The following is a 27837-nucleotide window of genomic DNA, read 5'->3' as shown; positions in this document are numbered from 1 at the left end:
ATCGGGAGAGGTGTGCTTCGGCTGCATGGGACGAGGCACTGGGGGACCAGATTATGAGGTGTCTTCTGCTACTGATGCCCAATCCCGTCCTCTAAGGGACAGGCATGCCATGAATACACACAGACACAGGTGTGAGCAGTCACCAGCCTTAGCTCTGAAAGCATTCTTTTTGGGTAGTCATGACTTGGAGTCAGTCACAGACTGAAACATCCCAAATCTGCAAGCAGAGGTTGAACTAAGGCAAGTTCCTTTCTGAGCCCGTTTTCACCTGTAAATGTAACGAACTGATGTTCCTCGGAGGGTTGCATAGGCTAAATTAGCAGTTTGGGGCAGCCTGACAGATTGATAGGAAGCTCCCTCTTCTCAGGTGAAACAAGACTTCATATCCTGTTCCTGCCTGTTGCTGGTCCTCTGAACCTGCTCCCACCTCAGCCAACAATCTCCACTCTAATGCAGACCCACTGCTCAGAGCTGTAGTGTTGGTGGGAGCCTTGGGCCCACTGGAGGCTGACCCCACAAAGCCCACTCACCCAACTATCCTAAGCCCCTGCCCAATCCTCAGCATGACATGACCAGATCCCTTATCATCAGTCTTGCCTGGACTTTCAAAGTGGTCTCCCTAGCCTGGCTCCCTGTCTTGGGCAAGTCTGTACCCACCTAAAGGTAGGAGCTGTGGCTTCTCCATCTCTAGCTTTCTCTCTGGAGGGCTCATCCAAGAGTATCTGCTCTGCAAACGCTCAGCTCCACATTCGCCTTTAGAGGGCTGTCTGGACGGCGGCATCGGAGACAAGACTGGTAGGAAAGGGAGGTGAGAACAAGGGGCTCCCTTGGGAAAAAGAGGCCTCTGAAAAAGAACACGATGCTTCTGGCGAATCCTCAGTTGTGTCATTTTCAACTAAAGAATCCAGACATTCACCAGACTTCTACCCAAGCTGTCCACATGCCTTTAAAACTAAGGTCACAGCATCCCCACAGCAGAGCACCAGGCACGCATCTAACACCACGTTTCAAGACCCAGGTACTGTTCTTTGTGGGTGTATATGTATGCCATGTGTGTGTGCAAGTGCAGACGCAGGTCAGGAGAATGTCAGGTATCTTCCTCTACTGCTCTCCACCTTATTTTTTTATAGGGTCTCTCACTGAAACTGAAGGTTGACATCTTGGCTAGGGTGGTTGGCCAGTGGACTCCTGGGATCTACCTATCTCTGCCCACACCAATGCTGGGGTTACAGGTATGTATGACCACCCCTAGCTTTTATGTGGCTGCTGGGAATTTGAACTCAGGTCCTCTTGCCTTCACAGTAAGTGGTATTACCCACTAGGCCATCTCCATAATCCTAGGTACTGTTCTAAATACTTAAGATATAGTCGGCCGTGGTGGTGCACGCCTTTAATCCCAACACTGGGGAGGCAGAGGCAAGCGAATCTCTGTGAGTTCAAGGCCAGCCTGGTCCACACAGTGAGTTCCAGGACAACTGGGGCCAAAGGGAGCCCCCTTCTCAAAAAGACCAAAAAAAAAAAAAAAAACCCCACTTAGATATATTAATAATTTATCACTCCAACTCCCCAAAAGTGGGTACCATTTTACACTCACTGTGACTGAGGAAAACAAGGGCTCAGAGATTAAATAACTTCGAGTTAATAAAAATAGTGAGATGCTCAATAAATGGCAGTAAGCACTAAGGCAGAAATGTATGGGAATCGATCTCAAACATCCCGAAGGCTCTGGGGTCCTGGCCATCTCCACTGCACTGAAGGACAAAGACCATCAGGGCTATGAATACAGTTAACATATTTATTTTAGTGCCATCCATGCATATCAGTTCTGGCAGCGACAATCCTAATGACACTTGGAATATTTCTTTACAGCACTAAATGGTTACAAAGAATGGGTGCCACTCATCATTGGCAGAATATGAAATCGTGCAATAGCAAAACTGTAGAAACATTAAAACACTGACTGTCCAACAGCAGTACAGAGAGCAGGTTGTGTGTGCACAAAAAGCCAATGCATTTCATCACATATATACAATACAGATATGTACACATCACCCTCTGAATGAACAATATCAAAATACTCTATTCCATTTGAAATTATCCCAAGATTGATTCCCTCCCACTTCAAAGGACATTTAAGAGACACGTATTTAATATTTACAGGAACACACGGGAATACATTTACATTTCAAAAACTGCCACAAATGCCAGTCGGATTATTCTCCTGGACAGAGTGCCCCATTTGTTTCCGTGCTTTTATTCTTACCCCCAAATCTCTAGTCATTTTTAGTCCAAGACCAACTTGCTCTGGGTCATCAACTACCAACAGAAATGGCCACTAGAGGGACTCTGCACCGCACTAGGTTAGCCCTGCTGGTCAAGGCCCACAGAGGCCCGTACTGAGCCCCTAACCCTACAGGAGTCACAGCAGAGTGAGGAGTCTGGGTGGAGACTGCCCTCAAGTGTCATTCTTGGTCAGTTTAAATATTCATAAAAATATCGATCACTGCAAATCAGTAAATGATTGCCAAATGGGAAGTTAGTGCCACACAATTTGTAAAATCATCAGTGGTCCTACCCAAATCACTCAGTTTTAGGAAACTGCATTATTCCAATACCCCCAAATATTTAAAGTGCACATTGCTACCCAAGCAATTTCAACAGTTACAAAACCGCTGGTTGAGTAGCTCACTGAAAAAACCCCCAACCCCTTTTTGCACGCTTTTACTCTGCAGGCTGCCATCTCATCTTGTCTGATCCTTCTGAGAGGCCTACTGGCTGCAGATTCAGAATCCTCTGATTTTCACTGATGCAGAGGGCTGGAACTGAGCTTCCTTTTTTCATGCCAAGCAGGGTTCAAACAACAGAGAAGCCTAAAGCGCACTCTCTCTCTCCCTCCCTCCCTAGCTGCACCACAGCTGGCTTCCCCATGATTCATTCAAGGCAACACTCTATTAAAACACACATTCACATTCAATACACACACAAGAGAGAGAGAGAGAGAGAGAGAGAGAGAGAGAGAGAGAGAGATGTTTGTTTAGTTCAAGTAGAGAATGCTCAGCCATGGAATCACTAAGGCTAATTAAAGTGATTTAGCATGGCTGGTAAGAGACCAGAGATGCTAACAAGCCACTGGTGAGCAGTTATTTCTCCTTGATTTAATAGAATCTACTTCCTCATTCAAACATACTTTTTTCTCCATAAAGGACCAATTCAAAAATCTATTCATGGGGAGGGGCAGATAGTATCATTTCTTCTAGCTTTATTAAAAATTTAACATAATCAATCCATGCAAAGTAACTGTGATATGACAGGAAACAAAGCAACTAATAAAAACTCTTAGAGGTGGGCTTCATTTAGAAGTGGCCCAACATCATGATACAGACATGGAGGACAACAGAACAGCAGGTCATGTAAATGCGTGGAAGACTGAGGCTCTGGAGTCTGCAGAGCTCTGTCCCCTTCACAGTGCCACCTTAACACAGTGAGAAAACTTGCTACATAAACTCTGCTTTGATATTGTTGCCTAAATGGACTCTGTTTCAAAATCCAGAAAACTCTCACTTAGCTGTCAGTTTCACTTAGCAGGAAGGCTGAGATAGAGAAATTTACTCACCTGGGAAAACAAACAAAACCAAAAAACATGTGCTTTCAAACTTCTCCTTAGTGAACCCAAGAGGAGCTGAGCATTCACAGAAAGTAGCAATAAATATTAAAATAACACTTTTGAATAATAAATATATAAGCGAATATGGAGACACTGATTTGAAGAGCCAAGCAGTACCCAGCTTCTAATCAGTCGAAACACATCTCAGAGCTATTTCAATGCAGAACAGAAACACACACAGACAAGTACACACATATTCTAGAATTCCCCAGCACCACAACAAATTTGCTCAGTTCTCTAGAATGCTCAGGAACACTCCCTCTGGACTACTAAGAGCATCAAGCTCTGGGTTCCTTGGCTACTTGGTAGAAGTCATTATTAGTCTCATTTCTAAAGTTTAAATCCAGGAAACTGGGCTTTGGAAAACGATTTCCTTTCAGTTCCTCAGTTCCCTACATCACTGAAAAGGTATCCTGCAGAAAACAGCCTAACAAGAAATAAAAACTGGCAGCAACTTTCTTTTCAAGACACAATGATCCAATCAGAAAAAACTTGAAGCCTTTCATGAATGTTTGTACATATATTTACACATATGTATCTATAAACTGCTTACAGCAAAATAGGCTCTGTCTGAAAAATCAGTCTGGCACTTGTGGTTAACATCAACTGACACAAATATGCAAAAAGCTGTCCAAATCACACAACAGTTAGGAGCTACATAGGGCAGTTGGCAGGGAGACAAACATTTAGTTCTCATTTGGGTCAGATAAAAGCAGTAAGTTGTTATCCAGCTAAAATCTTTGATTGTCTTCAAAAGAAATTCTGTTAACATTGGTAACACAACTGTTTTCTCCACTGGACTCTAAACCTTTCCTTTCAGTGCACAGAAAGGCGATGCTGGAGCCTGGTGCCTTGCAGAAATAAGCCCTACACTATCGAATCCCAGTCAAAGTCATCCTGGATGTCATCTGGAGGCAGGGAGCGCCGCATCTGGAAGGCTTGGGAAGGCATCATGTGCTGCTGGTTCATGGCTCCGTGATGGCCTGCAAAGAAGACGGCCACATCAGCACGAGCTGGACAGAGGAGGAAGAAACGACGAGCCCTTGCTGAGCACTTCCTATGTGCTAGTACACAGAGGCTTCAACAAAGTGGTTCTTACGAGCCTCATGTTACATTAAGCAGAGGGTCTAAGAGGCTGAACAAACTCTAGGTATAGTGGCAACACATGTAATCTCATGAATTCAAGGGCAGCGTAAGCTACACAATGAGACCTTGTCTCAAAAAAAGACAAGAGTCCATCTGACTCCAAAAAACCATATTCTCTCCACTACGTAGCCTGTGGTGAAGAGCACAAATATAAAATCTCCCTGCAGTCTGCTCTAATGTGCTCCAATAACATGAACTGAGTGACATCAGCATACCACTGAAGTCAGATGGAATACAAAATTTCATGTTGCTCACTAATTATTTCCCTCATAAATCCTTTAACATACATACAATTTTACAGAATGGTAAGGTTTTCAGTATATCACAGCACAGAAATGCTAAAGTGTCTTTTTAAAAATTATTTATATTTTATGTGTATGAGTGTTTTGCCTGCATGTGTGCAAGTGCACCTGTGTCGTGCAAATCCTGTAGAGGCCAGAGGAGGGCACCAGGTTCCCGGAACTGGAGTTACAGATGATTGTTAGCTGCCATGTGGGTGTGGAGAATCAAACCTGGGTCCTCTGAAAGAGCATCCAGTGCTCTTAACCACAGGGCCATCTCTCTGGTCTCCTGAAATACCTTTATTTAACAAAAAAATAAATTCCTCCTCTGTCAGGCACTAATTTACATAATTCTCATACACCTGCCATTTAATCCTAGCAACTCCAGGAGTTAGGCAGTTTTCTTAGCCTCCTGTCACAGACAAGAGAGCTAACTAACATAAGAGGCCAGCAATCTGGCTCCAGAGCTGAAGCCACTGAATGGTGTGACTATCACTGCTGAAGAGTCAGAGCACAAACATCCCTTCCCCTTCATCAAAGGACATATTACTTGTCACATGCTCTCTGTTGCCTGGCACACAGTTCTCTCCGGGTCTCACACACCCTCACTGTCAGATATTCTTTTGTCTTCTCCTCAGATGAAGTAAAGGGCAGTGTGGTTAATAAGGAGAACAATGGATTCTGAGTGCAGACATAGGACCTAGATCTCGGTTTACCCACACATCAAACTAGGGAGTCTGGACAGCTTCTCTCTCCTGAGCCCCTAATTCCTCATCTAAGTGATCCTTATGACCCCTTCCAGTTCTAACCATGTGTCTTAGTCTCCTCTTACTGTACCTTGAAGAACTTAGGAGAACAAAGTTGATCAACTAGTAAGGGTAACACGAATCTTCCCTGTAGGAAACTCCTGGAAACTATAGCTGGGGTGACTCCACTAGAATAAATAGAATTCCAGGGAGCTAGTCAAAGCAGGTCCCCAAGATCTGCAAAGTTCTGTCAAAGTCAAACATCTTCAAGGATACTCTGTACTCCAGCCTCCTAAAATAAAGAGTTCATGCCTCTCAAAGCAGCCTCATTTACTGCAGGGAACACAAGGACTTTAACAGCAAATTCCAGGTTCCAGATGTAACACAGAGCAGTGCACACAGACTACCTGCCATCGCTGCTCCTGGAGTGCTGAGTGCCTGTGGGATATGAGGATATCCAGGAGGCGGCATCACTGAGGGAGGGAGATTTTGCCTGGAGTCTATGTACAAATTTCCTAGTGCAATTGAAAAACAGAAAAAGAGAAGATGTTACCATAAGCAAAACAAACCAAGCATTAAAATCTTAATGGAATAGTTACCTAAAATAAAACTAGGGAGGTAAGTTGAGGAGAATGGGGAAGGGAAAATTATTACTTCAGATGCACGCCCAAAGTGCCAGAAGCAGAGCTGATCCTTTGAGCAGGATGCGAGGCTAGGGGTTAAGCACAGCGGTGTAATTCTGGCACTGCCATTAGCTCTCTATAAGCTCATAGGCAAGTATGTCTATTATTGTCACTCCACTGTAGTTCAACAGTATTTCCACAGCCATTACGTCACTTGACCCTCCCGCTACTCACACAAAAGGCAAGTCAAGAATTATCCCCTTCATCCTATAGATAAGGCAAATAATTAAGGCTCAGAAAACCAAGCAGACTGGCCCAAGGGCACAGGTCTGACAGGGCTAGCCAGCCTAAAATCCACATCTCCTGGCTCAAAAGCTCTTTCTGCTATGGCCCACTTCTCTACCCTGACTTCTCACCTTGGTAGTGGATTGATCATGCAAGCCCCTGGTTGAATGAGTGGGAGGCACACAGTAACAGCAAAAACATGCACAAAGTAAAAGCGCTAAGCCAAGCAAAAGTAATTAAAAATGTATTAAGAGTTTAGAGATGAGAAACACAGATCTCATCCAAATGGTATTTCGGTAGATTCTTAATGCATTCTCACTGACAGGAGCCATCAAGTATAAAAGCTCTGAAATGTCAAGTACATTGTATCATAATGCAAAATACTGAGGGAAGCAAACATACCTTCTTCCCCAGTGACTGGGAGGGAAAGACCATAAAACTGGTTCACATTCTAACATCTGGAATTTCCAAAAGGCTACTTCCCTAAGGGGTTCTAGTGTCTCACATAAATTACAATTCAATTCTATTAATGCTGTAATGAAACTAAAAGGCAGCAACCATTTTCCCTGAGAAGGACTAAAACACTTTCCCTTCTACTAAGGTACAGCATACTGCATTTGACTGCTCAGAAGTTATCACCTGCCACAGGAAAGCCAGACTCATGTCTAGGCTGGAGGTGGCCTCAGAGATAAACTAGTTCAACTGTACCTCTACTGGCATAGGAAACAGAATCAGGGAAGAAATTAAACAGAACCAGGAACAGAATCCAAGACTCCTCTCCCCTGTCTCCTGCCTCCCAAGAGGCTGAAATTCTGTCACATTCCTAACACTTTATCTTCACAGAAAAAAATCTCATTGCTTCTTATTTTTCCATGTCATGAAAAATGACAACTTATATGGAAAAATTTTCCATGTCATGAACAATGACAACTTATATTGTGTATATTCCTAAGTAAACTCTGAATTCTTAAAACATCCTTATAAGACATGTTAACACATTCCAATTTTCACTGCAAATCTATGCAAGTTTAAATTGATATAATTTCATAACTATGCTCTTACAAAAACAAGTATCTTTAAGACATTTACTTGTTCAATAACAGCTTTAAGATGTTAATGATCACAAAGGATAACAGTAAATAAATCACAACAGAATGGTCGTTTCACCTCAAATTTTTTCTTTTTTTTTTAAAAAAATTTATAATTTTTATGTGTATGCATGTATTGCCTGCATGTAGGTAAGTGCACGCGTGTCATGCAATGCCCACAGAAGTCAGAAGAGGCTGTCGGATTCCCTGGGACTGACTGGAGTTACAGACAGTTGTTAGCTGCCATGTGGGTGCTGGGATTCGAACCTGGGTCTTCTGCAAGAACAACCAGTGTTCTTAACTGCTGAGCCATCTCTCTAGCCCCTCACCTCAAATTTTCTAAGACATACTTTCCACATAAATTATTGGCTGTCATTCATTTCTTACAAATAATGAGACATGGATGGATCACTGTCACCCTGAGAAATATACCAAGCTGCCTAACACAGTAAATTCCACATAAACGTGAGAGAGAGAAACCTAAGAAGATACAAAGCTCATACCTGTCCCCATGTGTTGGGAAGGCTTTGTTGGATGCATGGCACCATGACAAACATTCTGCTGAACATTACTCTGTGAGTGGATAAGGCCAGTTTGAGTAAAGAACTGATTAAGAGAGGAACAGAGATCAGCAAACTGAACCTGATCTAATGACCAGTTCTTGAGATCTGCCTGTCTCATGCTCTCCATCAGACCTACAAGGAAAAGATTTGAAATGTAGTTAGCACAGTTTTGTAAATGCTGCAAGGAAAATAACAAGATCCAGGTTTTTCAACCATCAGAATTTCCACTGGCTCATTTCAGACTAGTAGTGATTTCCCCATGTGACAGTGACATTTTAAAACATTTATGATTATAGAGGGAGGGAGGGCTCAAAGTGCTTGCCTTCAAGCATGAGCACATGAGTTTAACACCCAGAACTCATGTTAAAAAAGAAGTCAGACACAGTGACATGTTTATAATGCTAGTGTGGGGGAAGCAGAGACAGAGCCTCACCTACATGGTAAGGTCCAGGTCAGTGAGAGACCCTGTCTCCCTGACAAAGGGGGATGGGGAAGGGATGTGCACTCTGAGGAGATGGTTCAGTGGGTAAAGTGCTGTGCAAGCTTGAGGACCAGAGTTCTGATCCCCAGAAGCCACGTAAAAAAAACCAGGTGCAGTGGTACATGCCTATACCCCAACACTGGGGGAAACGAGGATCCTGAGAAGCCAGTAAATGCAGCCCAAACAGTGAGTTTCAGGTTCAGTGAGAGACTCTGCCTCAAAAATAAGGTGGAGAAGTGATGAAAACATCAACCTCTGTCCCTCACATGAGCCTCCATGGGCAAGCACACCAGCTTACTACACACACACACACACACACACACACACACACACACACGAACAAAAGAACAGATGATTGATTAGTCAAGAGAGATGGCTCACTGGATAAAAGTGTAAGTCTCAAGATCTGGGTTAAAACCCCAGAACCCATGGTAGAAAGAACAGACTCCCAAGTTACTTGTAACTTCTACATATACCGCATCGTATGGGCTTGCCTGCCTGCTCTCTCACATACATATTAAGACACATAAAATAGTAAAAACTAAAATGAGAGAGAGAGAGAGAGAGAGAGAGAGAGAGAGAGAGAGAGATTGATTTTGAGATTGGCTGATTACTGAAGAACTAATTCTTTTAAATATCATCAATGCCTTTCAAAACTCTTGTATGTAACTCTCTTCAACTGGCCAATTTATTAGGCATTTTACAAGTGTCCTTTTTTAAGTATCTGACCAACTGCAAAAGATATGCTTTTATAGAGCTGGAGAGATGGCTCAGTGGTTTAGAGCACTGGCTGTACTTGCAGAGGACCAGAGTTTGTTTCCTAGAACCTACACGGCAACTAACATCTGTCTATAACTCCAGTTCCAGGGTATCTGACATCATGGGCACTGCATGACATGGGTACATTTACACACATGCAGGCAATACATTCATACACATAAAATAAAAATAATAAAATATTGGGGCTGGAGAGATGGCTCAGTGGTTAAGAGCACTGACAGCTCTTCCAGAGGACCCAGGTTTGATTCCCAGCATCCATATGGCAGCTAACAATTGTCTATGACTCCAGTTCCAGGGGATCTGACATCCTCTTCTGACCTCTGTGGGCATTACACGACATAGGTGCACTTACATGCATGCAGGCAATACACTCATACACATAAAATAAAAATAGCTAAGAGATGGAAGCAACCCAAGTGCCCCTCAACTTAACAAAAATGTGGTACATTTACACAATGGAGTTCTACTCAGCAGTAAAGAAAGATGAAATAAAGAAATTTGCAGGTAAATGGATGGATCTATAAACTGTTAAGTAACACAGATTCAGAAAAACAAAAGACCTATGTTCTCCCTATTTGTGGATACTAGCTCCAAATCCTTGTAAGTGAGCGCATATCCTGATGAAACTGCAGGGACCAGGAATATGGAAGGGAAACAGGGAGGTAAAGGGCAAGAAGGAACCCGAGAGAGAATAGTAGGATAAAGGTGTTACTAAGGGAGAAATATGCAAAAAGGGGGCAGTTAAAGGGGAGGGAGGGAAGGAAGGCTATTCAAAGAACTATGGGAATAAAGGGGAAAAATTCTCCAGATACACAGTATTTAAAAAAGAAAGCCTTAAGTACAGAAGGAACCCTATGAGGATAAAGAAATCCCTTCCAGAAGCAATACAGTTGTTAAATGAAAAATCCCAGTGCCAGAGGTGGGTTGCCCCTCTAGGAGCTGTTGCCCTGAGGGGCCCTGGAGGTCCCCCAAAACAATAAAGTCCATTGCCAATAATGTTGGTTGTACACCAGAAGTGGACGAAGGGACCCTATTGCTGAAGACACTGCTTGATGTGAGCACTGGTGAGGGAGAAATCAAGCTTGGACTAAGCTGGAAACTCCCTGCCACTGGATGGGTAGCTTTCCTGGTGCTAAAGTTGGATGGATGGTTTCCTGGTGCTAAAGGGCGATATGCAGATGACTAGGGGGAGAACTGTCCTCTGTAATTCTGCTCAAGGACGGACCCCATGTGTTGCACTATCAACATACCAAACAAGAAGTTCCTGTTAGTGCAATAGTGCAGCATCCACCAGCAAATTTTCAATTGTATAAAATGCCTGCTCCTAGTGATGGAACAGGTATCCGGTACTGTAGACCTGGCCAACCCCCTGTGGCAGGGAGAATATTAGGCCCCAGTGGGAGGCCACTGCAACTGTTTTGTTAGATGGATGTGATGCACCTGCTAAAGTACCATCCAAGTGGGTGTGTTTACACCCATAGTTTAAGTTACTGTAGCAGCCACTGTTTATAGATTCTTGTTTCTCTGTTTGTGTTTTTTGTTTTTTTTTTTTGGTCTTTTTGAGGCAGGGTCTCCCTGTAGCTGTCCTGGAACTCACTATGTAGACCAGGCTGGCCTTGAACTCATGGAGATCCACCTGCCTCTGCCTCCCAAGTGCTGGGATTAAAGGCATGCGCCACCACGCCCGGCTTGTTTGTTTTTATAGTAGATGGAATCCCACTGAAACGTGCCAACAACCCATGGAAAACTGACGATGCAGAGACCCGAAAGGTCAGTGCATTGCCACAATGGGAGGAAGATCACCCCACACCTATCACCTCCTCCAAGGCTCAGGGACTTCTTTGGAAGAGGTTGGTGGAAAGAATTATGAGCCAGAGGAAGGGGTGGAGCGTTAACTGGAAGTATATGCTAACCACTGTGCTGGGAAGCTATAGTCACACCTCCTTCCACGCTCATCAAGGAGTCAAGGGCTGAGTGAGTTACCCCTCCCTCCCACCCAGTCGACCCTAGCTGCATGTGGGGAGGGGCTAAGGATATATAAGCCGAGAATGCCAGGAGGCACCTCTCTCACCATTTTCTGTGGCTGTCGGGAAGTCACAGGATCTATATTTGAGTGTGGACTTTCCAGGGCAGCCGTAAATGGAGGGTGCCCACTCCTCTGTAAATAAGCCCCCACCCTATGCTCTGTTAAAAAAGAAAAAAGAAAGAAAGAAAATGATAGATATTTCGATAGATGAGAGGATCTTACTAAACTGCAAGTGGAAAGACTTGTACTGGGTAATGTCTGGGGACACTGACTTGACACAGTGGACCTTAACACCCAGGATAGAGTATATGGGTTGCAGAGAAGGGGTTAAGGGTGGGTGCTGGTGGGGATGGGGTTATAAAGATGATTCAGATTGTTTGAGCTGTTCTGTATGAAATACAACAAAATTTAATAAAAACAAATTTAAAAAATAAATAAAATACTGTTTAAAATGACAAAAAAAAATTTAAAGGTATGTTTTTATATAAGAAGATGCTTATTTCTTTTCCTTTGAGACAATCTTGCAATGCATTCTTGGCTGGAGGAATACTTGCTATGTAGTCCAAGCTGGACTCGAGCTCTTGACAATCCTCCTTACCCAGGGCTGGGATTATAGGCATATACCTACACAGCTGGCAGAGGAGGTTTATCTACTACAAAGAAACATAATTCTCCAGAGAAAACAGAAACATAAATATTTGATTATATGTGAAAAGAACCAATACTTACCTTGAAACTGTGAAAGGTCTACATCTGACCAATTAACACTGCTGGCAATTCGACAGCTTTCCTTTAGCATATCAAGCGTTGCATACCAATCGTTTGAAACACCTATTAAGTAATAATGGTAATACTATAACTGTTGGATAATGAACATTTGAAGAGTACACTATAGGAAGACAAAAAGTGGGCCTTATTTCTGACATTGGCTGATCCCTGTCCAGTCTTGAAAAGAACTAGTACCCATTATATTAGGTCTTGGGTCAATCTCTGTAAAACAGGCAGAAAAAATTAATTCCTCTCCATTTTACATATAAAGGAAAGAGAACCACCCAGACAGGTAGCAAGTAACGGACCTAGAGGACAAGGAAGCAGTAAGGAAGCTAAGACTTTAATGTTGGTCTTCTAATCTCTGGGCTGGCAGCTTGCAAACTGCCACATCGCTTTATAAAGCCAAACTTGGCACTATTTTTTCTCATTTGTATAGTGCATATAAACGGCCAGGCAGGAAAACTCTTGTGGAAATCAGTATTTTCACTTATTTCAAGTTCCATTTTTCAACTTTGTTACTGACTCTGGAAAACTTGCTGTTGTTGGAGATAAACCCTACCCTCCGCATAAATATCTGCTGGGTTTTAGACCTTTTAGAATAACTGGTGTTGCAGGTTTCAATGTGAGGTCACAATGTAAATCCAAGTTCTACCACTACTGGCAGTGTGATCCTACACAAACTGCTTCCCTCCTCAGAGTTGTACTTTTTCTGTGTATAAGATGTGATACTTTACTTGGGAAGATGATCTGGATTGTCCAGTACAGAGAAGGCATAAATAACTTCCATTCCTGCTCTGGTCCCTCCAGTCCTTAAAGAAAATCTGTTTAATATAATCTTATGACTGTGGGATGAATAAATCATAAGAGATAAATCAAAGCCACAGCGATAATGTTTAACTTCCCAGTGAAGCCTGATAAGGGCACATCACTAATTGTTTTCAGCTCCAATAGAACTTTTTTCTTCCTGGCATCATTAAACTTAAAGAAAAGGTAGTTAAAGCCAAAGCACCACAGATTTCTATTTACTGACACCACCTGATCTTACTCATTAGTCAATCCCTCAAATCATAATAAATTTCTGAAGAACATATTTATAAAGCATGAGATAGTAATTGCTCTGTCCCTAAGATAGTGTTTTGTTTTGTTTTGTTTTGAGACAGGGTCTCCCTGTAGCCCCAGCTAACCTGGAACTCACTATGTAGACCAGGCTGGCTTTGAACTCACAAGAGATCCCGCCTGCCTCTGCCTCCTGAGTGCTGGGATCAAAGGAGTGTGCCACCACACCTGGCCCCTAAGACAGTTTTAATTCCATCATATAACTTTTTTTAGGCATTTATCAAAAATACCTTGAAAATGGTTATGAAATATTCCATCAAGGCAGAAAATTTTAAATTTTATTCTATTTAGAATTAGTAACTAGGAAAACAAAACTATTAAAGAAAGCCAAACAAAAATATTTTAGAGAATGAGTGATTTTTAAATATGCATCAGAATTTTAGTTATTTAGAATTTTAGTTAGACAAACATAAGAAATGCTCTGAAGATGATAATATTAATTTCAGATTTTAATGTCCCAAATAATGTCATAGAAACTTGCTAGCCAGAAGAGGGAGGAGGTGTGACACTAACACTTACCACAGACCTACTAAGTTATAGACACAATGCTGGGAATTTTTGAACCTCATCTCATTTGATTCTTCCCAGAATTTTGTCCCACTTTGTAAATAAGAAAATAGCCACAGAAAAAGTTTTATAGAAAAGTCACTGTATGAGAGCATGCATTACCTAAACCTTATTTCTTGAACAATAGTTCAAGTGCATAATACAAAATTATCAATCTTTAATGGATAATTAAAAAGTAGCACTGGCTGCTATTTAGAAATCAACCCTCCAGAGAAAGAATTTCATCAGTGAAAGAGTAAGTGGTCAGTCAGTCAAGCCAAGTGAGGGTCTACCCTTTCCACAACTTCAGGAGTCCCTTCATCTTGTACAATGGCAAGTCTCAGGGTTCCACAGTATAGAGACTGCTGTGCCAAGTGAGTAATGTTATTAAGCCACTCACCAGACACCATCAAGACCTATTTTAAATGCCAGAAATTTTTCTCTTCTCCTCTACCTTTTTTTGGGGGAGGTGGGGTGGTTTCATTTTTGAGACAACATCTCCCTGTAGTCCCAGCTGACTTAGAACTCACTGGACAGATCAGGTTGGGAGATCCACCTGCCTCTGCCTCCAGAGTGCTGGGATTAAAAGTGTGTGTGCTTCACCATGCCCAGTCTGTAGATTTTCTTTTTTTGGGGGGGGGGTGTCTTTTTGAGACAGGGTCTCCCTGTAGCCACAGATAGCCTGGATTCACTATGGAGACCAGGCTGGCCTTGAACTCAGAGATCTGCCTGCCTCTGTGCCACCATGCCAGGCATCACAGATTTTTTTTTTTAAAGTAGTATATAAATGGCTTTTTTTCCTCCTTGTAATCTAGTATTCTATAAGACGGGATGTTTTGCATCAATAAGTAAAAATGGGGAACAATCATGACTATTTAATAAAAAAGTATCAGTCTAGGCATTTCACATTTGTATTCTTAGTATGAGCCTAAAAGCAACAACATATACTGAGCAAAGTTTGGCTCCATTTTTATAGCAGAGAGAATAACAAGGCTAAAAGAAGTTAAGTGCCTGAAGGGGGTATCACAGCAAACACCTATGATCCCCCAAAGAGAAGCTGAGGCAAGAATATCACAAATTTGAGACAAGGCCAGGCCGCATACTGAGAAACTGTCTCCAAAGAAGGTAACTTACCTAAGAGCCATAATGAGGCTCCAAATACACGTCTTTATGATACAAACCTGTACTCTTTTACACTCACACTGGACCACAAGATTGCAGACAGACCACACATTTCAACATATAAGAGTCAAAACTAAAACCTGTGAGAGTGCTGAATTTACCTATGTTGCCACTGAATTTTAACCAATAAAATACCCAGGGTACCTTATGGATTAAATGAGTTAAAACTATAGCGTTACGGGGCTGGAGAAATGACTCAGCAGTTAAGAGCACTGGCTGCTCTTGCAGAGGCCCCAGGTTTGTTTCCCAGCACCTACACGGTGGCTAACATCTGTTTCTAACTCCAGTTCCAGAGAACCTGATGCCCTTTTCTGTCCTCTGCTGACATTGCATAACATGGGTGCACCTACCTACATGCAGGCAATACACACATATACACAAAATAAAAATAAAAGATAAGGTCCTGTGAGAACACAGCCACATGGCAAGATTGCCTGGGAGAGGCAGGTGTTCCAGTTCCACGTCAGGCCCTCCTCCTGCTGGCCTGAGCCTCAGCCATGTGACAGCAGCTTGGGGGCGATGGCCTTGGCCAATCTGAATGGCGCAAGGAAGACCATGGATGTTCTGACTGAGATTTCAATAATTTTGAATACTGGTTTAGATATGGAAAATCTATTTGTGTACAGCTTTGTGAACAAGGAATTACCCCAGAAGTTTTGTCATCTGTTACCAGGGAACTTCAAAAGGCTACTGAAGCACTAAAAGCTGCTGAGAATACCACAAGCTGACTTTCTGCAGAAGTCCTGATGAGATGTGTCAAGCTCTGCGGGGAGGACCGCATTGCAGTCAAGGATGTACACTGAAATTACTACTTGTAGTGTAGAAAATGTTTCCTTTGAAAAAAGACTCATAAAACTGTAGCATTATAAATCAGCAGAAAGTGGCTTAAGAGAGAGAGAACTGCTAGTTGTATTACACTGAATCTCAATTTTCTGCTAATGGCCCCAGTGCTTTGACATTTCTGTGTTCTTATTTATGTATTCCTTATTTACAGCTCTGATAGCTTTACTTTTCTGAGCAGTCTTGTCTATCAGATGTGTACATTTGCTGTCATGGCTAAAGTCAGTGGAACCCATCAGGAGAGATGTATAGTAGTTATGACTTGTTGACATTTCCATTATAAATGTTAATTTTGAATTATTTATGAATGACAATTATGGATTTATGTTGCAAGTTGATGGGATTCAGCTGCCATTTGTGAATTTTGATTTAGATTCCCAATGTGTTTCTAATCTCCTTAACAGAGTGTTTAGTTTTGTAAGCAGTTTGTGGGTAGTTAAAAGTGTAAAACAGATATTTGTATTGACTAAAAATTAAAACTTCTAGAAACTTAGATTTAAAAAGTCATATTAGGGCTTAGCTTAGTATTATTTGTAGTTTGAACTTTTAAAATCTAATGAGAGTGTTAACTGAGAATATTTTCCTTCCTAAATTTAATATCCTATAAAAGCCTAAAAAATTAAGTATAAAATGAAATAGCCAACCTACACAATTCCTTTGTACTTTTCTTACATGAAAGAAATGGGTAATGCTCACTGAATAAACCTTGAATGGTTATTTAATTATTACATAGGTAGTGTGTTTCAACAGATTCATAATAGTTTCTGAAGAATTTCCACTTATTAAAAACTAATGAAATGTGTATCAGGAATTTTAAGTATGACTTTCCAGAATAATTTTATGTCATTATTTTTACCATTAACATTTTAACTCTTCAACATGATGATTCAAAAATAAACTCAAGAAAACTTTCCATAGCATTGGTTTTGTTTTTACTACAGAATCTCAGTAAAATTTTCTTTTTGTTAAAGCTAATATGGATTTAATCTGATTTTACTGTTTCTTAAGTTTTAACTCGGTCTGATACCATTTAACTAATGGTACAAGCCTTCACTCTTCTGTAGTAGTTTTTGTTCAGACAAGTGGAAATGTTTTCTAAGATGTAATAGTATTCAAATAGCCTCCCTCTCTGCTGTTTTTAAAGCAATCTCAGCTGTGGATCAGTAATCCCCGCTACTCAGGAGGCTGAGGGTAGAAGAATCATGAGTTCAAGGCCAGCAATATAGTGAGACCCTATCTCAAAAAGAAATCTTGGCTTTTGGCTATTTTGATTTTTTTAATGCCATCATCTTTACCTAGTAATGTCATTGGCAGAACATGCTGAGAGACAATAAGAGCTCGTGATAAGCATTTGACCAATGGTAAGCAGTGCACACACTGCATGTTATTTATAAAATCAAAGGCAGTGCTTTTCTCAAACTCCAAAATTTGTACTTACTTTTAGAGTTAACAGATTTATGATATTATAGATTAAATTACTTATGTATGAAACAAAGTAGGAAAATATGTTGAGAAAGGGTTACGTTTACAGAGGACTGCTTTATTGTGTCACATTTTTTAAATGCAAACATATTTTTAATACTAAAGTAGTATTTAAGAAACTAGTGATATAATTAAAGTATCATGCATGCTGTCAATGACCAAAAAAAAGATAAAATATTAAAAAAAATAAATATAGGGTTATAGCAAGGAAATAAGTAAAAAGGCTTTTGGTAGCCAATACTACACCAGGCCCAAATAACAAAAGACAGATCTTATTTTACAGTTAGTCAAACACAGCAGCAGAAAAAAACTTACCAGAATTACAGGATACCTGTTGCGGGGGTGGGGGTGGTGGCTGATGTGTTAACGTCTGGTGCTGATGGTTTGGATGGTGCTGCATATGCTGATGTGGCGAGGGGTGCTGGGAGTGAGGGGGCTGGAGCTGGCTGTGTGGCTGCGGGTGCGGTGCTGGATGCTGGGGACGCTGTGGGTGCTGCGGTAAACCATGCGGTCTAAGAGGCGTATGTGGAGATGGTTGTGTGTGCATCTGGGGGTGGGACAGGGAGACTTGTGCAACCGAATTACTGCCTGTGGCACTGAGGCCGCTGTGACTGTTGGGCAGGCTGCTTTGGTTGCTATGTGGGTGAGAGCTCACTGTACTGCTAGGAGAGTGCTGATAGGAACATGAAGTGTGGGACTGCTGAGAGGATTCTGAAGGGATGTTCATCAAACCTAAAAACAGACGGTAAGATCATTTATAGCTAGATCTCAGTTCTATTTTATGACATTTACAATATTATTTACAGAGTAAGGCATATGAGGGATGTAACACTGGTTCATTTTAATAAGCATTTATGGAACAATTACTATACACAGGGCTAGAGTTACTGAGAAGATTCAGAAACAATATCTCTTGCCCTTAGGCAGTAAATGCAAGGTCTACTGAAACAGACAGATGTGAAACAAAATTATATCCAACAATATGGATACCAAGGCCAAAGTATACAAGGTTTACAGAAGCTTTGATTTTTGTCTGTTTAGCTAGGAAGTGAGTGGGAATTTTTCTTTAAGTGCCTTCCTTGATATAACAGTATCTGAGAGCTGAGCTGAGTCTTGAAGAAAGCTGAGTAAATGTCAAGAAAAAGTGCAAAAGTGGTGGGTCATATTCAGCATGGTTCACTCTAGGCATGGAGCCCAGTGATTGAAGAGGAGAGACAAAACATAGTCCGCCCAGTCATTTCTGGTCTCTCTTCTCCAGCTATTCTAATAACTAAATTCAAACTGGCTAGAATCCCTGAGACTAAGCAAAACCAAACAGCCATCTCCACTATTCATCATTCGTACAGAAGATTCTTGAGACACACTTCGAGAGCACGCACTTTATATTATCAGAAAGTAAAAGGATTAAAGCTTCAGCATGACCACTTACACACTCAACTTTGTCAAGTTATTTAATTTCTCAGAGTCACAATTATTTCACTTCAAAGTGAGCACAAGAACAGAACCTGCTTCACAGATGGAAGATTAAATGTCATTGAACAAGTCTAGTAAATGGAAGCTGCTATGAGGACCAGCAGGTCAGAAATGCCTAATGTTAAAAATGCTGGAGAGATGACTCAGCGGTTAAGAGCACTGGCTGTTCGTGCAGAAGACCTGGGTTTGAATCCCAGCACCCAGAGGCTAAAAACCGTCCATAACTCCAGTTCCAGGGGATCTAAAGCTCTCTTCAGACCTCCACAAGCATTGCACAACACAGGTGCATTTATAGTCATGCAGGGAATAATATACATTAAATAAAAATAATTTTTTTAAATATCAAGTTGGTTTTATAGGTGGTTAGTAAATCTTCCTGCAACATTCGGCTCTATGTAACTATAACACTTTCATATCCCCAAAGACTGATCTGTACAATGTTTTGTTGTATCAAGTATAAAGATTATGTTTAAAAAATCCCACAAGATAAACGTTTTAACAAAGGAGAATGAGAGAGTGGAACCTGACTTGGCTCTGGAAAACCGTCATTTATTGGCAATTTTTATAGGAAAATGAAAGAAATCATTAATTCCATTATTTATTTCTAATAAAATTCTAGGGTTTTACAAGGGAACTGATTGATGATCATTTAGATGTTGTCTCACTTGTTACCCAAGCTAAAGAACCCAGACTAGAATTTCTAGTAATATGAGGAAATGGAATTATGGGCTTCAGAAATTGTCAGCATTGTTATTTCAAAGTTATTATTTTCCACTATGAACATAAGGTTGGATTTGCTCAGACAAGTACTTATATGCTTTCTACTGGGCGTGGTGGCGCATGCCTTTAGTCCCAGCATTCGGGAGGCAGAAGCAAAGGCAGGTGAATCTCTGTGAGTTCAAGGCCAGCCTGGTCTACATAGTGAGTTCCAGGACAGCTAGGGCTACAGGGAGACCCTGTCTCAAAAAAAAAAAAAAAAAAAAAAAAAAAAAATCTAAGACACACTGTCATCAGTGAAGCTCCCTCATATAACAGAGGGCCAGGAACATAAAAGGTCACAAATGACCAAAGCACAGAGATTCAGAGTCTGCAGAATGCTGGTTCTTGGACAGGACTCCTATATTAAACTCCACCCACCCACGGCTCAGGAACCATTGCGGAAGAGGGGGTGGAAAGATTTTTAAGAGCCATGGAGGAGGTACATGATCATACGGAAATAGAGTCTAACAGGCTCCTGAAACCTTGCTCATATGAACCTACAGCAATGGTGTCAGCATGCACAAGATCCATGCAAATTCAAGCAGACAAAACCCCATACAGAACTGTGGAAAGGGGCAGCAGGCCCCAATCTTAGTCAAAGAACTGCTGGCAGCTGTATACTAAAAGAAAGAACTGCTGGCAGCTGTATACTAAAAGAACGAACTGCTGGCAGCTGTATACTAAAAGAACGAACTGCTGGCAGCTGTATACTACTGGGTAAGGAAAAGCTCATCTTCTAAAAGGGAGGGACTCCAGGTAGGCTGACTAGATCTCAGGAGATGAAATTGCACTGGGGGATGTCTTGGAGCTGTATACTAAAAGAACGAACTGCTGGCAGCTGTATACTACTGGGTAAGGAAAAGCTCATCTTCTAAAAGGGAGGGACTCCAGGTAGGCTGACTAGATCTCAGGAGATGAAATTGCACTGGGGGATGTCTTGGAGCTGTATACTAAAAGAACGAACTGCTGGCAGCTGTATACTACTGGGTAAGGAAAAGCTCATCTTCTAAAAGGGAGGGACTCCAGGTAGGCTGACTAGATCTCAGGAGATGAAATTGCACTGGGGGATGTCTTGGAGCTGTATACTAAAAGAACGAACTGCTGGCAGCTGTATACTACTGGGTAAGGAAAAGCTCATCTTCTAAAAGGGAGGGACTCCAGGTAGGCTGACTAGATCTCAGGAGATGAAATTGCACTGGGGGATGTCTTGGAGCTGTATACTAAAAGAACGAACTGCTGGCAGCTGTATACTACTGGGTAAGGAAAAGCTCATCTTCTAAAAGGGAGGGACTCCAGGTAGGCTGACTAGATCTCAGGAGATGAAATTGCACTGGGGGATGTCTTGGAGCTGTATACTAAAAGAACGAACTGCTGGCAGCTGTATACTACTGGGTAAGGAAAAGCTCATCTTCTAAAAGGGAGGGACTCCAGGTAGGCTGACTAGATCTCAGGAGATGAAATTGCACTGGGGGATGTCTTGGAGCTGTATACTAAAAGAACGAACTGCTGGCAGCTGTATACTACTGGGTAAGGAAAAGCTCATCTTCTAAAAGGGAGGGACTCCAGGTAGGCTGACTAGATCTCAGGAGATGAAATTGCACTGGGGGATGTCTTGGAGCTGTATACTAAAAGAACGAACTGCTGGCAGCTGTATACTACTGGGTAAGGAAAAGCTCATCTTCTAAAAGGGAGGGACTCCAGGTAGGCTGACTAGATCTCAGGAGATGAAATTGCACTGGGGGATGTCTTGGAGCTGTATACTAAAAGAACGAACTGCTGGCAGCTGTATACTACTGGGTAAGGAAAAGCTCATCTTCTAAAAGGGAGGGACTCCAGGTAGGCTGACTAGATCTCAGGAGATGAAATTGCACTGGGGGATGTCTTGGAGCTGTATACTAAAAGAACGAACTGCTGGCAGCTGTATACTACTGGGTAAGGAAAAGCTCATCTTCTAAAAGGGAGGGACTCCAGGTAGGCTGACTAGATCTCAGGAGATGAAATTGCACTGGGGGATGTCTTGGAGCTGTATACTAAAAGAACGAACTGCTGGCAGCTGTATACTACTGGGTAAGGAAAAGCTCATCTTCTAAAAGGGAGGGACTCCAGGTAGGCTGACTAGATCTCAGGAGATGAAATTGCACTGGGGGATGTCTTGGAGCTGTATACTAAAAGAACGAACTGCTGGCAGCTGTATACTACTGGGTAAGGAAAAGCTCATCTTCTAAAAGGGAGGGACTCCAGGTAGGCTGACTAGATCTCAGGAGATGAAATTGCACTGGGGGATGTCTTGGAGCTGTATACTAAAAGAACGAACTGCTGGCAGCTGTATACTACTGGGTAAGGAAAAGCTCATCTTCTAAAAGGGAGGGACTCCAGGTAGGCTGACTAGATCTCAGGAGATGAAATTGCACTGGGGGATGTCTTGGAGCTGTATACTAAAAGAACGAACTGCTGGCAGCTGTATACTACTGGGTAAGGAAAAGCTCATCTTCTAAAAGGGAGGGACTCCAGGTAGGCTGACTAGATCTCAGGAGATGAAATTGCACTGGGGGATGTCTTGGAGCTGTATACTAAAAGAACGAACTGCTGGCAGCTGTATACTACTGGGTAAGGAAAAGCTCATCTTCTAAAAGGGAGGGACTCCAGGTAGGCTGACTAGATCTCAGGAGATGAAATTGCACTGGGGGATGTCTTGGAGCTGTATACTAAAAGAACGAACTGCTGGCAGCTGTATACTACTGGGTAAGGAAAAGCTCATCTTCTAAAAGGGAGGGACTCCAGGTAGGCTGACTAGATCTCAGGAGATGAAATTGCACTGGGGGATGTCTTGGAGCTGTATACTAAAAGAACGAACTGCTGGCAGCTGTATACTACTGGGTAAGGAAAAGCTCATCTTCTAAAAGGGAGGGACTCCAGGTAGGCTGACTAGATCTCAGGAGATGAAATTGCACTGGGGGATGTCTTGGAGCTGTATACTAAAAGAACGAACTGCTGGCAGCTGTATACTACTGGGTAAGGAAAAGCTCATCTTCTAAAAGGGAGGGACTCCAGGTAGGCTGACTAGATCTCAGGAGATGAAATTGCACTGGGGGATGTCTTGGAGCTGTATACTAAAAGAACGAACTGCTGGCAGCTGTATACTAAAAGAACTGCTGGCAGCTGTATACTACTGGGTAAGGAAAAGCTCATCTTCTAAAAGGGAGGGACTCCAGGTAGGCTGACTAGATCTCAGGAGATGAAATTGCACTGGGGGATGTCTTGGGACACTATCTTGACTCAATAGGCCTTAACACAAATGACAGAATCCATGAATTGGGGTGGGTACCAGTGATTAAAATGTTCTGTATGAAATACACAAAAATTCAATAAAAATTTTTCAAAGACAAAATTTTTTTAAACCCACAAATTGTCTCAAAAATTGCTAACCAAAAAAGGTCTGAGTATAAGTATTAATAATCACATACTCATCAATACTTAAAATTAGTATGTAACATTAGTTCTTAACAGGTAATGATAAACATTAAAAGTAACTATATACAGAAGGTATTTTTTAAATTTTAATTTATTGTTACTGTGTGTATGTATGTTTGGTGTAAGCAGGTGTATGTGTGTGCACACATACAAGTGCATGCCACTGTACACATATGGAGGTCAAAAGACAACTTTTGGTGGTCAGGTCTCTCCTTACAATGTGGGCTCCAGAGATCAAACTCAGGTTAGCAGGCTGTGGCACAAACATTTTTATCCACTGAGCCCTCTTATTAGCCCAAGGACAGGAGTTTTTGCATGTTACTACTGTTATGAGTTGGAGTGCTAAGGTTTGAATGCATGTTTCCCTCAAAATTCATATGGTAGGGAACTAGAGAGATGGCTCAATGGTTAAGAGCATTTGCTGCTCTTGCAGAAGACCCAATTTGGTTCCTTGCATTCACATGGCAGCAAACAACTGCCTGTAACTTTAGTTTCAGAGTATATGAATGCCTCTTCTGGCCTCCACAAGTACCTGACACACATGTGATGCACACACATACATGCAGGCATTCACATATACACATAAAAAAAAAAACAAATCTTTTTTTTAAAATTCCTATGTTAGAACTTAATCCCACAGTAACAGATGGTATTGGGATGTGGGGCCTTTGAGAGGTGATTAGGGATTAGTGCCCTTATCCAAGGCTCAAAGCAACAGGTCAGTTCTATTTGCCCTTCTACCTTTTCTGACATATGACAATAATGTTTGCAGTATTTGAAAACAGCTAGATAGCAATAGGAAAGGAATAAAATATGAAATAGAAATAGTTAACTTGACAAACTCCTGGGAATTGTCCTCTGATTTCTCTGCATGTGCCTGTACTTGTATACACACACACAGAAAAATAAAATTCAATTTTTATTTTTACGTTTGAGTGTTTTATTTGCATCTATGTCAGTACAACACATGCATGCAATGCCCATGGAGGCCAGAAGAGGGCATCGGATTCCTTGGAACTGGAGTTACAGACAGTTGTTAGCTGTCATGTGGGTGCTGGGAACCCAACTGGGTCTTCTGCAAGAGCTTCTGCACTGAGCTATCTTTCCAGCCCCATAAAGAAAGAAATTTTTTTGTTAGCTGTCATGTGGGTGCTGGGAACCCAACTGGGTCTTCTGCAAGAGCAGCCAGTGCTTAAGTGTCATAAACAAAACCACAAACTTGGTGCTCTTCTGCTTCAGAGGCTACCTTCTTGTTAATGCTAGTCAGAACACACAGCCCATCCATTCTGGTGAAGCAATACCCATCACCAGAACACTTCACATGACAAACATCAGTAATTAACCGTGGCAGTCCTTCCCACACGGCACAGATGCAGTGTCAGAATTCTTCAGCAAAGTGCTACAGGATGCCCTGGTAATCAAGTAAAATAGGCATGCAGGTAGAAATTATTCTGCCATTCCTGTGCCATGATGTTAATATATACAGAGTATATAAAGGCACAAAGGGGCATAATATATCACCCAAACCTCATCATGACTGTTCTAAAATTAAGTATAACAGCTGCTGTGTGAAATTAAACATTTATGTTACAAAAAGAACATTTAAAAAGTAGCTTACCTTGTTGACTAAGTGACTGCTCAAAAACTGACTTATAAAGACTCCGAAATGAGGCACTAAGATCTTCAAAATTGTATTCTGTGAAAAGCAGTTGTTTATCTCGTTCTGGAAGGTTATACTGTGATTGCTGCTGGGGCGTTAATGATTGAGAAACAGGTTCTGGGTGGTTTGTCACCTAAGAAAAGGAAACATAATGAATTCAGTGGCTCAATACTGCAACTGGTTTATTAAGTAACAACAAGAACTCATGCCAACACTGGAATCTAAGGCAATTAACCTGTTTGTGGCTTTTCTGTCCCCTTGCTGGGTACAACTGTATGTATGTATACATGGAGAAAAATTATTAATAGGGATCTTGAAGAACCAAAGAAATCCAATTCAACCTCCATAGTCACAGAAGAGGGAAAGAGCTCAAAGAAATTGAATGACTTGTGAAGATGATACAGCTCCGTGATGAGTCAGGACCACAATTCTTCCAGTTTCTTCACCATGATTTCTACAGAATTTCCTTTCTAACTGCATTACACTATTAAGCTAACATTTCTTTCATTAATTTAGCTAATCTTTAAGTATACATGTTTGAATACTGTATTTGATGTAGAGCACTCCTCAGAACAGTATTCTTCATTTCTAGGGAGGAGCGAGGAGGCTGGTTGAAGAGAAATGAGAAACAAAGAGGCAGAAATGAAGGAGACTGGGATTACAGCTCAGTGGTGGAATGCTTGCCCTATATATCAAAGGCCCTGGGTGCAATCCTAGGACCAACTCTTGTTCCCTAAAAATTACCACCCCCAGAACAAGTAAACCCAAAAGAGAGCTTGAGACGGAGCTTGAGAAAAGCACATGGCAGAAAATACCACCAATACCTCAAAGGTTTAGAATGATCATGTGTGTGTGTGTGTTCATGCAGGTGTGTGCCTATCACAACATGTGTGCAAGCATGAGGATTAGAGTTTGAACCTCTAGAATCCAAACAAAGCTGGATGCACTAGCAGATACCTGTAATCCCAGTTAGACAGGAAGATCTCCAGAAGATCTTGTGCTGAAGGCCTGCCAGAAAGAACCACTTAATCTTCAAAAGCACCACAAGGTGAAATAAGATTAATTTTTAAAAATATTGTTTTTTTTTTTTTTAATTTTATATGTGCACCTCTGTTGTGCAATGCTCACAGAGGTCAGAAGAGGGCATCAGATCCCCTGGAACTGGAGGTAAGGATGGTTGTTAGCCACCCTGTGGGTACTGGGAATTGAACCTCTGTCTTCTGTAAAAGCAGTTATTGCTCTAAACCGCTGAACCATCTCTCCAGTAGGGCATGGTGGTGCATGCCTTTAATCCCAGCACTCAGGAGGCAGAGGCAGGTGGATCTCTGTGAGTTCAAGGCCAGCCTGGTCTACATAGTGAGTTCCAGGTCAGCTGGGGCTACAGGGAGATGCTGTCTCAAAAAGACCAAAAAAAAAAAAAAAAAAAAAAAAAGATTGTTTGTGGGGGTGAGGGGTGAGGGAAAGTATGACTTACATATGATCACTAGATGGGCTGACTAGACTCCAGTGGACGAATTTACACAGAAGGTCATTTGTGGCGGAATACAAGAGGTCCAATGGGGGTACGGAAGAGGCACGGATCAGGGAGGGAGTATAAATTTGATTAAGAACTGTTGTATGAAATTACAAAAGCTCAATTAAAAAATAATTTTTTTTTAATTGTGGTGCTGGGGATTGAACCCAAGGCCTTCCACGTGCCAGGAAAACATGCTACCTCTGACTGATCAGCTCTATTTCTGAAAGTGATTACATCAAAAAGCTACAATTTGTTTAGTTCTGATATTTAAGGTATGTAAACTCAATGACAATTTAAAGTCCTTCAAAATGCTCATAAGGCACATGTCAAAACAGGGAAAAATATTAACTTTGTGTAGGGGAATACCTCCACCACTGGCATCCTGGTCACCTTACATGCAACAAAAATCATACAAGAGCTAGATGGCAGGCTGACCTACATATTGGTAGAGCACAGGGTGAGAAGCGGCTTGGCGAAGGTTAAGTTCTCATCTGCCCTATCTTGTGAGGCAACCACAGGGCAGCTTTTCACCCACCTTTCTCATCTGTCTCCCTGGTTCAGGTAGGCATGGGTCATTCTTACTCCCAAAATGGCCACTGCTGCATGTCATTAACTGCTTAGCTGCAGTATACAATTTATTCCTCCACTAGATTATTATTATTATTATTATTATTATTATTATTATTATATTATTCACAGTCTGTCACATGGATACATGATGTGTTGGAGGGTTCATGTGCTACATAGTGTGCATGTAAGAGTCAGAGAACAACTTGAGGGAATCACTTCTTCCACCATGTAAGTTGCAGAGCTTGAACTCAGGTCCCCAGGTTCACATGGCAAGTGCCTTTCCCTGCTAAGCCATCTCACTGGTTTACCTTCTTTTAAAGAAGAGTTTCGTTTGTTCATTTACTTTTACTGTGTGTGTATATGTTGTGCGGGTGTGTATGGGTAATATCACATTGAGCTTTTCCATGGGCTCTGGTCTTTATGCTTGAACTTCACCATTGGAGCCATCTCCCCAGCCCATTTCTTTTATTTTTGGTTTTGCCTTCTCTTTTTCACCCCTTTGGAGAGATGCCCTTATGAAAGAGACTGTGCTCTTAACATTCTGGTCACTTTTGTTTCTCCTAGCTCTGAGTCTTCCCCGTTGTTAGCCAGCTGACCCTAGGAAGCTGTTTTCCCTCATGTTCTCTTGCCAGACAAGATAGTTAGTAATGCAGATGCTCCTGAGGCTGGGAAGATCAACAGGAGTTCCAGACCAGTCTGGGTCAGAGTAGAGTCTTTCACAGTAGCACTTAAGAGGCTAAGGCAGGGGGCTGGAGAGATGGCTCAGAG

General features: G+C 41.8%; 1 protein-coding gene across 2 annotated transcripts in view; it reads right to left on the bottom strand.

The window, feature by feature from the left end:
- Window positions 1-1781: 1781 nt before the first annotated feature.
- Foxj3 (forkhead box J3) overlaps window positions 1782-27837 on the bottom strand; it is a 127697-nt gene continuing 101641 nt past the window's right edge. Inside the window, exons 7-12 of one of the 2 annotated variants that reach the window (XM_008835413.2) lie at window positions 24942-25116; window positions 17936-18352; window positions 12413-12514; window positions 8337-8528; window positions 6245-6352; window positions 1782-4647 (exon numbers count right to left, since the gene is read on the bottom strand). In XM_008835413.2, coding sequence (XP_008833635.1) covers window positions 4532-4647; window positions 6245-6352; window positions 8337-8528; window positions 12413-12514; window positions 17936-18352; window positions 24942-25116 — 1110 coding nt within the window. In that variant the 3' untranslated portion in view covers window positions 1782-4531. The remainder of the gene's footprint in view (window positions 4648-6244; window positions 6353-8336; window positions 8529-12412; window positions 12515-17935; window positions 18353-24941; window positions 25117-27837) is intronic. The other variant, XM_008835412.2, reaches the window with a different exon arrangement.

The sequence above is a fragment of the Nannospalax galili genome, unplaced genomic scaffold (assembly GCF_000622305.1).
Source record: "Nannospalax galili isolate Female #2095 unplaced genomic scaffold, S.galili_v1.0 scaffold577, whole genome shotgun sequence".
In the NCBI taxonomy this organism is placed as follows: domain Eukaryota; kingdom Metazoa; phylum Chordata; class Mammalia; order Rodentia; family Spalacidae; genus Nannospalax; species Nannospalax galili.
Note: the sequence above shows the minus strand (reverse complement) of the source record. Positions and strands in the feature narration are given on the sequence as shown.